Source organism: Anguilla anguilla, chromosome 3 (assembly GCF_013347855.1).
Source record: "Anguilla anguilla isolate fAngAng1 chromosome 3, fAngAng1.pri, whole genome shotgun sequence".
Lineage (NCBI taxonomy): Eukaryota > Metazoa > Chordata > Actinopteri > Anguilliformes > Anguillidae > Anguilla > Anguilla anguilla.
This window is the reverse complement of record NC_049203.1, coordinates 12,203,238-12,219,779: the sequence shown is the minus strand read 5'-3', so window position 1 is coordinate 12,219,779 and position 16,542 is coordinate 12,203,238. Positions and strand designations below refer to the sequence as shown.

Below are 16,542 nucleotides of genomic sequence, written 5' to 3'. Positions count from 1 at the left end.
GTTAATAGCAAAGCCTTACTGACTGAGCAACCTGGGAGCCTCTAGAAAACACATTTTCAACAACTGGTGTTCCCGTAAAACACAATTGAACCCCTCCTCAGTGATGAAGGGCCTGCTTAAATTAAGGTGTATGTGCTTGTTGCCAAGCAGAAGGGATGCTGGTGCTGGCCGTCTGGTGGTTCTGTGTACGTTCTGTGACAAAGTATTTTCTTACTCAGCGATGACACTCGTTCACACTGAGGAGAAAAATCATCCCTGCCTTTGATGTGTGTTTATTCACGTGTCCAGTAGGAGTCTAACTGGGGAAAAGGAATGACAAACTCTCCCGTTGTTCCCAGAGGACATGCGAATAAACATACATCAGAGGGAGCAATCCTTGTTTTTTTTTTATCACTCTGGGTACTTTATATCATGCAGGGAACATTGCTGGCTGTCCTGTAACTTGGAAACTTTCAATATCGGCAATCCAGACATGTAGACAGGAATGGCTGCTAACAATAACATAAAGCTAGAAAGGGTCCATATACTCATTTATAGTCCTAAAGGGATGGCTTGTTTTTGCATTTTCAATGCACAGAAGGTAGTGGTTTGCGTGATACAAGGAATCTTATTGGATGAACTAGACTTCCAAAAGGAAAGGCTTACACAGCAAGGCCAAAAAAAAAAAAAATCTTACCTTGGAAGAAAATAAAATGCATCTTCTGGTATTTTATTTATATGGTTAAACAAACACTTTTTACAGCAACAAAGAACACTTCACAAATCATTGTAGGTGTGTGACTTATTGTGAAAACTTTGAAAGTTTGTTATTGCAGGCAACATTGTCCAGATGTAGAGCTTCTGCTCAGTGCACTTCTGTTGAGCTCACAGCTAATAACAGCATTCTGCAACTGTCCGTTCAATGCTACACTGTTTCCAGTTAATTTGAACTGCAATGTTTTCCCCTATCTTGAACGCATCATTGATTCTGGTAAGCTAGCCGTCGGGAGCTCCATATAACGCTCAGCCCTGCGAAGGACAAAAAGGTCTTCCCACTCCTCTTCCTCAGTGGCGCCAGCTTCTTCTGCCTGCGGTGAGGGCACCAGTGGCAGCTCCATGTAGCCGGTGGATCTGTGGAGGGCACGCCCCTCACCTGCTGAAGCAGCTCTGACTGTCTCCAGCTCGGCCTCCTCAGCTAATGCGTAATAGGCGATCCTCAGCTTAGGCTTCAGGCGTTGCATAAACCTCTTCCAAAGCCTTTTGCCTTTGGCACGAGTCGGCGCCGTTGCCACGTCACCCTCAGTCACGCGTGCCTCTCTCGCCTTTTCGGCTTCGCCCTCGGCAGCGTGACGGAGAGGAGCGCCAGACGCTTTAGAAGTGATCCTCAGGCCCTTTGAGAGCCTGTTGAGATACAGGAGCTTTCGGCGCCTTGCGATGCTCGGGCTGGGTGCTGCGGCTGCTCCCACTGACCCCTCCTCTACGCCCACAGGAGCCTCTTCAGTGGCGGTAACAGCAGCTGGTATTTCCTCATTTTCCATTTCCTCATACGAAGGATGCAGAGGCCTACAAAGCCTGTGCCAGAGTTTCACCTTTGAACTTTTGGCCGCTGCCACCGCTGTGGCCGTCAGTTCAGTAGCAGTCCTGGCTTCTCCAGGTGCTGCTGGTGTTCTGGTGGTTGAGGCTGCCACCCCTTCTCCTTGTCCCTCGGCTGTAACTGCTACGCTTATTTCCACGGTTGACTGGGGCTCTTTCCCGGACATTAACTCTGTCACAAAGTCAAAGAGGTAGAAGGCCAGGAGGTCTGCATCAGACCAGAGCATGACCAGTAGCAGGACTTGGATGGAAATGCCTGACAGGAGGCTGAGTTCTCTGAGGAGGCTGATGACCTCTGTCCATCCTTTCCTCATTTTCTCAGTCTTTCTGTCTTTCATCAGGGTCTTGTTTTCATCCAGGGAAGCCGTCCCTCTTTCTCGGGTCACAGTGGCACAAGACGTCAGTTTTTCATGACCCTCCAGAATGCAGAACACTGTCATTTGGGTTGAAGATGCTGTCAAGGAATTCAGTTCCCAAATTCCATCTGTAATCATTTGGACCAGTTTACGGGCCTGGTTGTGTACCATCTCCATTTTTCCTGAGGCAAGTTTTCCAAAGTGCTTGAGGAAGATTCTCAAGTGAATAGTGAACGTCTGTTCTAGATTTGTACTTTTTTTAACGTATGTCTACGTCACTAAGGTCTGGCAGTTAAGTCACAATACCCATTAATAAGTTGACTACAGGAGCAGTTTAAAGATGCGAAAAACAGTAGCCTAGTTTTCACCTTCTGCAATCAAACACAAATTTCAGAGCGCGGGTTTAGAACATGTTTATTAAATGTATTTAGCCCGTTTAGCCTAGCTAAATAATACGGGAATACAAAAACAGTCAGCATTCATCACTTACAGTACCATCACCATGTGTCATTTCTATAGAGCGAATAGGCTATTTCTTTAAGTTCACAGCGGAATGTGTTTATTATTTTCTCTCTTTTTTTTAGGCCACACTTAAAAAATTCCTTGCTGGAGTCATTGTTGATGTGAATGAAGTCACTTTTGGATCACATCCTTCCTGCCCCCCCATACTTGCCTCTGCTTTCATCCATAAATGCGTGTACTTAAGAAGTTCAGAAGCTAAGTAGAGACTACAGGCGACTGTAGCGGAACGCGCGCAAACTTCAAACTTGAAAAAACCGGTGAGTTTAACCTTTAACAATTTTTCTATTAAATAGTACTATAGAATATACTGAGTGCTAGGTTACATGCACTCTAAAAACTGAAGCTGTAACTTACGCAACCTGATGAATGCACTCCGCCTTTCCTCAGTGCACCGTTAGACCATTACGAGGAATGCTAGAACTTAAATGCGTATGTTCCAATTTATCCCTTGTGCAGTTTTATGAAAAAGTAGTAATCTTTCTAAGAAATATGCAACATCTGTGTTTTTGCTCTGATATGTGGAACGATTATAATCAGTGCTCTCTCCAGCTGCGCTCATTTTGCTTGTGAAATTAATAACAAAATGAATCTGACGTAATATTTACAATATTCTGTAATATTATGTATGTGCAAGATGTTAAAAAGGGAAATTATTATCGCACCTACTGTTAAGCTTAAAATGACACCTCTTTACTAAGATAAACCACTAATATGCCTATTCAAACCACATACATAGCGTATAATCATTTCCTGTGATCGAACTTTCGCTCTTGAATACGGTGCATATTTGATTGATCGATTGATTTCATTTGATTGATTTCATGGGAAACATGTTTGTTAAATGTCACGTTTGTTAAATGTCTGTTTGTTAAACATAATTCCCCCTGGCTTTACTTTTATAGTAAGCTTCTCCATTGCGATGTTCTGACTTAGCCTACAGAGCACATTATTTACCGCTTACATTTTCAAATCCATTTTGAGTATCAGATGACAAATGGTCATTTTAACATTTTAAAGTTAATTGCGCTTTTCTTCTGGGGCCTCATTTATAAAATGTCCTTTACACTTGCGTAATGTAAAGATAATTCCCCAGATTGTCCTTACACTTGATTTAGTAAAGATGTTTAATAAAAATAAAATAACTGAAACCGAAAAAGATTGCTTACGTTGGTTTTAAGAGCAAATCTGCGCCTTAAGCACCTGTGATATATCGACCCTACAAATCTCAAATGAACTTCAATTTGAACGCACGTGTACGTGCTTTCCAATTACCCGGCATTGTGAATTCTGTGAGTAACAGCCATTTCAATAATAGCCCCTAAATAAGGTTGCAGTTAAACATTTCTGGCATTCTTCATGCCTAAAATGATTAATTAAATGTTTTTCTTAAAGCGCGCCCACTTCGGGTTGCACGCGCAAATCTCCATCGCATCTCCTTATAACCAGCCGGCAATTAACTTATTGTGTAAACTTTACGTAGACACGATCATATCCACGTCACAGTGAGACTTTATAAATAACTACCTAGACACGATTTTCTGCGTGAGCCACTATTTAAGATACAATTTGATTATAAGACCATTTATAAATGAGGCCACTGGTCATCATCTCATTCGGAGGCCTTGTGCTTGTTTTTCAGTCATTAAAAAAAAAAAAAAAAATAGGAAGCTGTCACTATGGGGATAAGGCATCCAAGCTCCGTGTCAATCCAATACTGTGTAAGCAATGTCTTTCCCTCAAGAAGTGAAGACGAGTGAGGACATGTCCCCCTATACATTTGACCTGTGCATCACATAAATTATTTTTAGTCACGAGTCTTGTAATGTTTAAAATAAAACATGACCAGATTGCCGTGTGTATGCTAGTGAGAATGGTGTTTTCTTCTGTTTGGAGCAGTTACGTCCCCCAGTAAAGCTTTAATAGGAACTGTTTACTCACCCTGAGAAACCCTTATCATTTCTTTGGGGCAGTGACATCACCACAGCAGGCCGAAACACCCCTGCACAACTTGATTGATCTGAGCATAACACCCAAAGCGGAAATTTGGAGTATCATGGACGTGGGTAAGTGAAGTTTGATTTTATTCATGAAAAAGCAGAAAAGTATTTATGCCGTACATGGCGCACCTGACTTGTCCCATTGCACTTTAGACCACTAGCATTATTGCAAATTATATTATTGTAAATTAAGTTTAAACTGCATTAATTGTATTACGTTTAATGTTCATGGACTGGATTCATGGCCTGGATTATACATTCCGACATCTGACATTGGAATGGAGGGGTGACAATGGTATTGTGCATAGAACGGGTGTTTATGAACTATGTTCCGGATTCCGGGGGTCTCCCCAGGACTGGGGTCTGCACAGTGGGGGCCACCCCGGGACACAGCAGACGTGCGGACGTCCTGCAACTGGAGCTGCTCATAAATGTCAATAGTTAACATCGGTAGCATTGCTAGCAGTGAAGTGTTAGGGGCGTCCCCCTCCCCGCAGAAAGAGGGCGGGTCTCTTGTGAAGACTCAGGGCCCGGACTCCCTCCTTGTCCAAGTTAAACAGACCCCTCCATGAATCTCCTGGACACATGAAGCCGATGACACTGATGACATTGACATGGCCAAAGTCTTTACTTGATAAACTGCGCCGTGCTCTCCAGCAGCTGGTGGATGAAAATGCTGCATGAAACCTTAATAGCAGATGCAACTATCCAATGACACTTTGAAGCGTGGCCTTTCTGATCATTTGGGGTAATGAACGGGAGGTGCAGGCTGTCCTTACTTGGACTCTTGAACTCCTTGACTCAAAGTGGGTAAATTACTGCTTTCATAAAAGGTGCCGTGTAAACAAAAAAACCTTTTTGGCCCTTGTTTTAAAGTCTGTAAGTTTGGAACGGTGAGTCACGCAGGAATGATTGGGGGCTGAAGTGCTGGCTCACCATGGCGCTGCTATCGCTGGTCCATGGAATGGCATTAGAATGGAAAAGAACAGATAATCCCCCCTGCTGGACCCATTTGTGCCCTTCACAGAAGCATGCACGAGTGTGTGTGTGTGTGTGTGCGTGTTTGTGTGTGTGTGTGCATGCGTGCATGCGTGTGTGTGTGTGTGTGTGTGTGTGCATGTGACAGACTTCTCACTCTTTCACTGATGACCAGCTCAGTACGAGTTCCCGAGCCTCTGTCTCAGTGCTCAGTGCAGGGGGGGGGGGGGGGGGCAGGGTAAACATGGTGAAACTGTGGACAGGTCCTGGACTTTGCAGACTCTCCCATCTGAGACCAGAGCAACAGACAGAGGCAGTGCAGTCCAAAACTTCACCTGATCTTCTGTCTCTTTCTCTCCCTCTCTCTCTCTCTCTCAAATTCACATTCAAATTTAAATGTGGTTTATTTGCATGAAAAGTAAACTTGTGTGCTGCAAAAGCAATTGGATATACAAAATGACAAACAGATCCCTACAACCTGAAGAGGGGAAATAGAAACAACTCCCCCATACAGATACGCAAGTATAGATATAAACACACACACACACACACACACACACACACATATATATGGGTTTGACATTATACTCCCTCTCTCATGAACTTAGGCAGTCTTGCTGTAATTTGGTATGTCTGCTGAGAAGGTGATGGTTTTATGTGAAACATCTCTATAAATTAATGGTGACAGATGTGTGTGTGTGTGTGTGTGTGGGTGGGGTTGGACCGTGTGGGTGCACCTGTGCAGACCAAGCGGTAGTCTGACTCAGAGGGGTGTGTGGTTTTCCTCTCACATAGACACCATGGAATCTCAGCTGTGGGGGGGGGGGGGGGGGGGGGGATCAGAGTGGCACAGGATTAAAAATGGAGGTGACCTTCGCCTTTCTTAGCAGGCAGGTAACAGGACGCCCCTCAAGACCTCTGCCTGAGTCACTCCTCCATTGCGGTGACTGTCATGGCGACAGTTCTGTTGTCGGTAGATGTTGGTAGTCACAGCTGTGAGTCAGTTGTGTGTTTATAGCCCCCTTGAACACAAGGCAGATATGGCGGCGCCATTTGCCAGCCTGTGAGAAATGGTTATTCATTCCGTGGAACTCATTAGTCAATATTTGTCCAACTCAGTGTCCATTAGCTAAGGACGTGTTGCTTACAATGTATCTAAAAAACTTTCAATACATAATTAATTTTACTGTCTGTTAATTCACGGGAAGTTTATAGTTGTAATAAAGTTTTCTGTAAATGAGCTCATTTCAGTTTACAATGGAACCTTCAGTTCCCAGGGTATTTACATTTCTCAAAGTTCAGTGACTGTGGCTTATACCTGGTGGAGCCAAGACAGGATGTAACCACCAGGGGGCGCTGCATCGCCTTTCTTTACTTTGCCATGGTCAAGGAGAGCTGACCCTTCCAGCGAACCAGATACCACTCTGCTATAAGTAGAGTTTTGGCATGAAGCTCTATTCTCATCTCTTTATGTGTGTGTGTGTGTGCATTTGGTCCTGTTCCAGGTGGTGTCATCGCCTGTCAGCCTTCTCAGTAATTGAGTGCCTTTAATCTCTTGGGGAGTGTGCACAGTTGAGCCCTGTGCTCCACAGATGAGCAGGCTCCTCAATCCCAGCCCTGTTGGGAGTGCGATGGAGTCGGGGAGATAAGAGGCCATACCACCCTAGGTTATCTTTGGGGAAAAAAACTCATAGCCTTAGTCTGGGGCAGTTTCCATAGTAGCAGTTTTCTTTGGTACGGTGTGGGCCAGTGACCAGTGCGAAGTCCTTTTGCTGTTAAAAACAGAAAGGTCTGTGTGTGGAAAGGGCCAGCTTTTCTGTTTTGGTGGGAACAGGTATGCATTTGGCCTATCAGGACCGTTGCAGACTAATAACAAGCATGATATATATGTATTGCATGGAAACACAGCCCTCTGTCACTCCCATTACTTTCCCTCTGAATGCATGCCCAGTCACACTGAGGGGTGCAGTATGTTGGTGTGGGAATGATTTTGTGTGCCTATTTCTGTCCTTGGCAAGGGCAGGTCTCAGGGGAGGGCAGGTGGGCTGGGGCAGGGCATTCCTGTGCTATTGTTTAGCTGGCTAACAGACAGGGGTGGAGAGACAGGCATCTCATGCTAGCTTATCAAACAGCTGACAGCATTCCTTAACCCACACAGGCTATATATACACACATGTGCATCAGACACAAATATTAATCGTACACATTGTATAAACACTTGGACTATCCATAGAGTATGTGCATATTAGGCATACTCCTGCTTTACACATGTGCATGTGTGCACACGCAAACACGCAGACATAGCCAAGCTGGCAACACTGTTTACATCCATGCAGAGCTCAGAGGCTTTACATTCCCAAATTCCTTTTGGAAAAAATGCATTTTCCAGTCATTGCCTTTCGTGTCAATCGCTGTAGGCATTTCCTGCAGTTCTGTCTGTCTCTGACTGATTCAGTAAAGGCAATGGAAAATCAGCATCTCCATCATTAAATACCCCCAGCGTGGCTGAGGCTTTGTTTGCTTTTACTGCTCATTTCATCTGTATGGAAAGTTGAAACTGCTTGATGTGCATTGTATTTGTATTGATTGGCCTATAATTAGCAGCCACAAACACACACATACAGTCACAGAGCTGATCACAGCATAGTGGAAGCCATCTAGCTGCTTGTATAGTATGATTTACAGCTGGACCAATATTGAGCAGCAGTACCAGCAACAGCAGCAGCAGCAGTAGCAGTCACCGTAGTATTAGCAGCAGCAGTTTCAGTAGCAGTAGCAGCAGCAACAACAGCAGTAGCAGCAGCAGCAGCAGTAGCGTGAAGCTGCAGCAGTAGTAGCAGTAGCAGTAGCAGTAGCAGCAGCAGCAGCAGCAGTAGCAGCAGTAGTAGCAGCAGCAATAGCAGCAGCTGTAGCAGTAGCAGTAGCAGCAGCAGCAGTAGCAGTAGCAATTGCAGCAGCAGTAGCAGTAGCAGCAGCTGTAGCAGCAGCAGTAGTGTGACGCTGCAGCAATAGCAGCAGCAGCAGCAGCAGTAGCGTGAAGCTGCAGCAGTAGCAGCAGCAGCAGCAGTAGCAGTAGCAGCAGCAGTAGCATGAAGCTGTAGCAGTAGTAGCAGCAGTAGCGTGAAGCTGCAGCAGTAGCAGTAGTAGCAGCAGCAGCAGTAGCAGCAGCAGCAGTTCTTTTCTTGGCTTCTGAAAAGGGGAGTGCAGGCATGTGGGTAGCTCTGGACAACTTTGTGACTGCTGATGGACAGGAACCACAAACACATTCAGACAACATCACACTTGTCAGATGAAGGTGAGAAAGATAGAGAAAGAGAGAGAGAGAGATTGGAAGGGTGGAAGACACTGTGCCTCAGAGGGGTTAAGTGATTCCAAAACCATGGCGCCTCCTACGTCGTTAATATTTCTGTGAGAATTTACTTAATTGTGTGCCACAGATTGTTACTTGAACAGGCAGTGCGCTAACATGTTTGTATGTTTGTCTGTCTTTTTAACATTGACATTCTATGCATACCATTTTTTATTGTTACCTGCCCAGGGATTCAATTTGGCTTGATAGCTAATTCTGGGACAGCCAATTGGCTGCCCACTGTCCCTATCAAATAAATAGATAAATAACATCAGGCACTGTGCAGTCATTAGTAATATACCAGATAACATCAAATAAAGCCTGTTGGAATGGGCGAAAGAACAGTATTGTGCTTTCTGTTATTGCTTATGTTTAATTCAGTTTTTCAATAAAGATTTTGCCTCAAGGCCATAACTGAGAAGCTTTAATAAATGTGAGCTGTGCCCTGCTATAGCAGTTTCATTTAGTCCGAAAATGAAAAAGGATATGACTGTTTACTTGGGTCAGAAACTTTACAGCCCCCTTTAAATACATTGCTAATTTCCCCTAGCTGCCTGGCTCGCTCGCTCTTTCCGTTCTAGGTCAGGCTCATGTCTGCACCTCCTTCTCTGAGAGAGGGAGATAATCAGGGAAAAATCGGAATGCCCTTTTCCTCCAGCCTGGAATTATAACCCGTCCCAAGTGCTCCTCTCAACAGGGGAAAGGAACAACAAACAAACAGTGCATCATCCGGAAAGAGCAGAAACTGCAAACTGTCCCTGCTCTCAGCGGATGGGACTGTGCACAGTCCTCACGCCACAACACTGACCGCGGTGCCTGTCTCACTCCTTTCAAGGAAATATTTTCACAAGAGGATCATTCAGGGGGCGCATCAACCTCCAAAAATGAAGTGCTTGGAAAAGTTCCTCTTTTCCAACTCATTTCAAACTTAAAAAAAAGTTCTTTGCGTAAGAAATTTTGGCTGGATTAGTGAGATGCATAGTTTTATGAATGTGTCAGTGACTTGTTTAAATACATGTAAACAGACCTGACAGAGAACAAAAAGCACAAAATGAGGTAATGGCCCCAATAGAGTCACTTTAGTGGAGTATTTATGGAGCTGGATCTAAATGTATAAACAGAGCAGCAAATGTCCCCAGCAGTCATCCCTCACCTTCAAAATACACGTTAAACAAACTGACATCACGTCGCCATCAAATTTGTAAACCCGGTTTTAACACCGTTTAAACATCACATGCATTCCAAAGTGTCGTGCCCTGTTCATGTACAGTAGGCTAATAACCCCCAGAGCGCGTATCTATACACTCCTGTTTACCCCCACACCAAAATGTCAGTATAAGAGGGACTTCTCTTCCTCCCAGTCCCTCATTCCAAACTCCCAAAACCCTCTTTCTCCTCTGTAGTCATGCTGTTGGAATTCGTTCTCTCTCTCTCTCTCTCTCTCTCTCCGGCTGTCTGTCTGCCCTTCTCCCACTTCTTCTTTGGCCAGATATCCAAAAAAGGGGAGGACAATTTAGTGGGGGGATTTGAATGTGTGGACAGGATAATGGGGTTGTGGGGGGATTGGGAGTGGGTGGCACGAGGGGGTATATATATACCCCCTACCCCTGAAAAGAGGGTGTGGAGATCGCTCCCCTGCACCTTCCTGGATATTACTCTCTGTTCATCTCTGCTTGGTTGCCTCTCTCACCTTTTCGCTTGCTCCCTCACCTGGATCCAGACATGTCGTTCTACCGACACTCAGGTACAGCTGGCACTGCTGGGGTGTGTTCATTTCAATATTGGACTGAGCAAGCCGTCTTCCTGTCTTTTGTCCTAACTCAACTTAAAGCTCATGTTCCTGGCTGCCTACACTCGATTAGAGCCTCCTGAGTTAAATATCTGTATTTGAGATAGTGGTCAGACCTTGTTATTCTGCAAGATTCTAAGGCTAAGTAGTTGTAGCAGGAATGTTATAACAGGTCATAGATAATTATTAGGTGCAATAGCGGCTATCTAGCTTTTTATTGTAGGAAATTTGGTGGTATTTCTGTGCTCTAGGTGCTACAGGTCGAATAGGTAAGATGTGTCGTATTACGTGGCTTACCATTATGTGGACGTTGCTATGGTGACTTCCCATAGGTGGTAATCATACATGTATACTTCAGGTGAGGTAAAAAAAGAAGAAGCTTTTTCTCAATATCTGCTACATTAAGGCTAATGAGGGAAAAGAATACTGTGATGTATGAACTAACAACATGCTTAGCCTGCCTCTCTTTGTGAAATGGATAGGAAGCAGGTCCTGTCAGTTGCAGAATCTTGGCAATATGTAGTCACTATTCTGATTCAACACTTAGAACTAATGTAGTCTTACTTGATGGCTGTTTTTGTTTAACTGATATGTTTGGCCTCATGCATTTGAAATTGCATGGAAATTACACGATGAGCAAGTGTAAGTTGCACAAATTGGATTTTTAGTTCATAATAATTGCTCGTTAATATCTGTCATTTCATATGCCTTTTCTGGGGTAGACTTTTGGTTGGAAGAGTTCTTTTTACCTTGTGTAGTTGCACCCTGATTGGACACCCTGGTTGACCTGGGCAGTTTTCCACACACTGTACTATCTGCCACTTTCATGACTCATTGACTCAATTTATTCTCACCATGACCTTTCCAGAATCAGGATCACCCCCCCCCCTGGAAGTGGTATGCTTTGCCTATCCCTAACACCCCCCGCCCCTGTTGCATACCATGGGAGTTTTTGTTGGCCGGATGTCCAACCAGTGGAATTTTGAAAGCTGTGTTGAAGTATAGCTCCTATCTCCCTAATGCCGTGTATTTTGATCCAGAGGGACAGATGCTCTATTCTGGCCCACAAAAAGCACTTTTAAAAGGGCAGTACCTGGACCCCCATTGGAGGGTGTGAGTCAGGCTCCAGTACTGCTCCAGTATCCAGTTTCTCCCCAGCCTGGATGGATTTGGGAATGTGCAGTGGGGGGGATGCAGGGAGACTGGGATGGGGATGGGGAGGGGTGGAGGGGGGATGGAGGGGGGTGATTCACTGGAATCATCCCCCTGGGTGGAGGGGGGTTTATACCAGACTCTCCTCTTGATCCTCCCCTGTCACAGCTGTGTCCAGAACTCTGTCAGTGTCTGGTCTGGACGAGATTACAGCGGGGAAGTAAAAAAAGGAATAAAGAACCCCTCAAAAAAGAATTTCCTTGATACCAAGCGGCGGTGTTTATATTTGCGATGTTTCCATAGTAACGGGGGAGCGTTTGTCATTCCAGGGTAGCAATTACAGACCCATAATCTAGCCTGCGGAACACAATGATGCCTCTTATCTGTGGGAGTAAATGACAGAGGCCAAAGGCGAAAAACTCGCTGTACTCTACTGAGGAAGCGAACGTCTGTTTAGATGGCGATAATGTTTATGTGACAGCATGTGTGGCCCCAACTTGTGTGTGACCATGCAGATGTTCAGCAGCAGACCTGGGTCAAATCATTATTTCAAATATTTTAACCCTTTTGAAACCAGGTAATCAATTTTCCACTGTATGTGGAACAAAATGATTACATACGGTTGCATACATGACTGTGTTGTACACAGTACACATAGTGTGTGGGCTTTCTCTGTGCTTGCTACCATTACCTAGGGAGGCCTTATACCTGGCAATCACAATGAAAGGTTTACTGAGGAGTGTGACGTGTGGAAGGTTGTTTGGTTGCGGGCTGAGGATCACTGGAGGGCTACTGCATTATTACCGTAGCCACCAGACATGTCAGTTGGTGCATGTCGGTGGGAGTGGCAGTTGTCGTATAGGGTTGAAGATCTGGACAGAGGACAGACTGAAATGTTTATGAATCTTAAGAGAGGAGGTTACTGGATGACATCACCAAACCTGAATTAAGAGGTCCTCTGTGTTTGTGCTGTAAATCCTGCCCAAAGATGAACCATACTGCCACACTGTGGTCACATACAAGCACTGAATATCTGATGCATATGCGTTGTGGGCATTGTGCACTTTCCAAGAGGCCCTGTAATTCCCAGTCTCAACATTACAAAGGGGTGAAATAATTTTGTCATACAAAATAATTTTTAAGTAGTGTTTTGCCGTTTTTATACAGCTGATACATCATGCCTGTCTTCACAGTATCATATCATGAATTTAAAAAAGCATATCAATAGTTTCCTCTACTGCTTTTATCTATTATTATCTACACAGACAGAAGGAAAGCAGTATAAACTATTAGTCTAATTCCTCTCAGCACGACACAGTCCATTCTTGCCTTCTTTGATCACATGTGCTGTCTGTCTGTCTGTCTGTCTGTCTGTCCGTCCATCTGTTTGTCCGACTGTCCATCTGTCTCGGCAGGCCCGAGGAGCTACCTCAGCTCCACCATGACGGACCGCTTCGACTGCTTCTATTGCCGTGACAACCTGCACGGGAAGAAATACGTGATGAAGGACGATAAGCACGTCTGCGTGCGCTGCTTTGATAAGCTGTGCGCCAACTCCTGCGCTGAGTGCCGCCGTCCCATTGGCGTGGATGCCAAGGTGGGCGGACCCCGCCCGCCGCCACGCCCTTCTGTCCCCGTACCACGCCTGTTCCTCTCTGTTGAACTCCCACACACAGAAATCCACAGTGCTTTTATGGAGTTGTTTTCTGAGGATAGCAGTGTTGTGCTGCCTGTTTATTGTACCAGTGTTAGATCCATAATGTGAATTTTTAACATACCACAGTGTCAGATCCGTAATGTGAATTTTTAATGTACCACAGTGTCAGATCGGTAATGTGAATTTTTAATGTACCACAGTGTCAGATCTGTAACGTTGCCTGTTTAATGTACCACATTGCATCAGAGTTGTGATGTGGCCTGTTTATTGTACCACAGTGTCAAATCCGTAAGGTGGCCCGTTTACTGTACCACATGCAACACAGCCATGAGGTCACCCGCTTACTGTACCACTGTGTCAGATCCATAACGTAGCCTGTTCACTGCAGCACATTGCATCCGAGCCGTGAGGTGGCCTGTGCCTGTGCCTGTGCGCGCCTCCCCTTCCTCACCTCGCCTCCCCTCCTCACGCTCGCCTCCCCTCCCCTCTCGCTGCCCAGGAGCTGCACCATAAGAACCGGTACTGGCACGAGGGCTGCTTCCGCTGCGCCAAGTGCTACAAGCCGCTGGTCAGCGAGCCCTTCTGCTCCGTGGACAACAAGATCATGTGCGAGAAGTGCGGCGCCCTGAAGGAGGGGAACCGCTGCCAGGCCTGCTACAAGGCGGTCATGCCAGGTGGGTGTATGTGTGTGCGTGTGTGTGTGCGTGAGTGTGTGTGTGTGTGTGTGTGTGTGTGTGTGTGTGTGTGCGGTTCACTCTGCTTCACAGCAGGGTTCCCCAGCCCGGGTCCCGGAGACCCACAGGGTCTGCAGGTTTTTGCTGTTGCTCACAGCTTGATTGATCACTTGATGACACAGCTAACTTCACCTCGCTGTGTGTGGGTTTCTTCAGTGGAAGGGAATTGGTCACTTATTTTAAGGTGAAATTAAGAGCCAGGGACTGTGGATTGCGACCCCAGATGAACACACAGGACGCTGCTTGTGAACGCTCACACATACACTGCACAGCAGCTGGGTGGGGATCCACGTGCCCCTGGTAGTGATGTTTGGCACCCCTGTCTGTCTCTTGCAGGCAGTAAGAATGTGGAGTACAAGCACAAGGTGTGGCATGAGGAGTGCTTCACCTGCTTCACCTGCAAGGAGCCCATCCGCTCCCAGAGCTTCCTGACCAAGGGAGACGACATCTACTGCACCGCCTGCCACGAGAAGAAGTTCTCCAAGCACTGCGTCTGCTGCAAGGAGGTATGAGAGCGCGGGAGCACATGCACACACACACATGCGCATAAACATGCACACACACACTCATATGCTCATATGCACACGCACACACACACATGCACATACATACTGTTATGCACACACACACACACACACACACACACACACAAGCGCACACACTCTCTCCAGCCTGGACACAGGGAATGATAATTGCATCAGGGGTGGGCAGCCTTGCTCCTGGGGTGCCAGGCTTACAGCAACATAACCGTTCAGCTTCTTAGGCTCAACGAACACAGGCAACCTTGTGCTGGAGGTACTCGGAATTTTACCGTTCAGACTGACTATTCAGTCTGAGCTAATAAACCAATCAAACACCGCAGTCACGCTCAGATGGAACTGCCCCCCCCCCCCGTCTCCCCTCCCCTCTCCCCTCCAGGCCATCACCACCGGGGGGATAACCTACCAGGATCAGCCCTGGCACTCCGAGTGCTTCGTGTGCAGCACCTGCCGCAAGCCCCTGGCCGGAACCCGCTTCACCGCCCAGGAGGACAAGGTGTACTGCGTGGACTGCTTCAAGACCTCTGTGGCCAAGAAGTGCTGCGGCTGCCAGAACCCCATCACAGGTCAGAGCCGCCAACCGGCACACGCTCACACACGCAGGCGCGCACACACACACACACACACACACACGCAGCCACTGTTTCATCTGACTGGTGCGAAAGGAAAAGATAAGTGCCCAATATACCGAAAATATTTGAAATACCTGAACCTTTCAGACACCTTTAAGTTCTTTATTAATTGGCAATTTTTTAAACCAAAATTCAGAACGCTGAATTGAATCCAGAACAATGATTTCAAATGATTTTCAGGAGGTATGTTTTTTTTGTTCAGTGTTATCTTGACACTCTCCAGGTGAACTGGAGGACTGTTTCAAATCTGACCAAAGCTAAAGTATTTCAAGTACACTATAGAACCTGGTTCTGAGCCAGTCTGGCGGTCCGAACCGGGTCGGCTCTGACTGTGGCCACTCCCCCCCGCTCCGGCAGGTTTCGGCAGGGGGACCAACGTGGTGAACTACGAGGGCAACTCCTGGCACGAGTACTGCTTCAACTGCAAGAAGTGCTCCCTGTCCCTGGCCAACAAGCGCTTCGTGCTCAAAGGCGAGGACATCTACTGCTCCGACTGCGCCAAGAAGCTGTGAGCGGGTCGCTAACGCACGCTAGCCTCACGCGCTTCAGAGCGGCAGCTGAGCAGGGGGTCAGAGCAGGGGGGTTTGGTAAGAGAGTGACACCCTTACATATATACACACATGCCTTTAAGAAACGTGTACCTGTGATAAAGCAAAACGACACAAGGGTTAACATGGGGGTCCAAAGGTTACCAGAACCTTTGAGACATTCAGTAGGGTCAAATGATCTCATCTTCAGCTGCCACCTGAATCAGCTCCTTGATTGAACACACACACATTAAGCTTTGAACAAACATCAGCCTACTTTAATACACTATATACTATTTGCTTTGTGGGCATGCAACATTCAGTACACAGTAGCTTTTGAGCGCTTAGCATAAGTTGAATTCCTACTGGCCTTACTTGGGGATAAATCCCTGATCTGTGCCTGGAAGTATTTTTAAGATTAAAATAGAAATATTACAAACAAGAGCTCTGCTTTTACTGAAACAAATATTCACTTTCCATTACCTAACATTTAGCTTGGAAATGATACATAATTGTGGGGCTGTTTTAAATCTCTGGCAAGTATTTGTTTGATATGTAGGTTCCAGGTGGTTCTACCGTCTGGAGATAAAGCAAAGTAATTTCCTTACAGCATGCTGCAGTGGAATTTAACATTGTGGAAACACATGTAAAATCTGATTTACAAAAAAAAAACAAATAAAAGAGGTGAAAACTACAGCCGGCTTGCTTGTGTCACATTTGATCAAACGATGTGCAGTT

General features: G+C 45.9%; 1 protein-coding gene across 2 annotated transcripts; it reads left to right on the top strand.

The window, feature by feature from the left end:
• Positions 1-2,574: 2,574 nt before the first annotated feature.
• Positions 2,575-16,500, top strand: fhl1a (four and a half LIM domains 1a). Of its 2 annotated transcripts, XM_035407617.1 has the most exons (7): positions 2,575-2,707; positions 4,421-4,513; positions 13,131-13,312; positions 13,872-14,046; positions 14,443-14,612; positions 15,025-15,211; positions 15,635-16,500. In XM_035407617.1, the coding sequence occupies exons 2-7, from the start codon at positions 4,504-4,506 to the stop codon at positions 15,787-15,789; spliced, it is 879 nt and encodes a 292-aa protein (XP_035263508.1). In that variant the 5' UTR covers positions 2,575-2,707; positions 4,421-4,503; the 3' UTR covers positions 15,790-16,500. The 2 variants fall into 2 exon arrangements, with proteins under 2 accessions (XP_035263508.1, XP_035263507.1); XM_035407616.1 differs by lacking the exons at positions 2,575-2,707; positions 4,421-4,513 and adding an exon at positions 10,375-10,518.
• Positions 16,501-16,542: the final 42 nt, after the last annotated feature.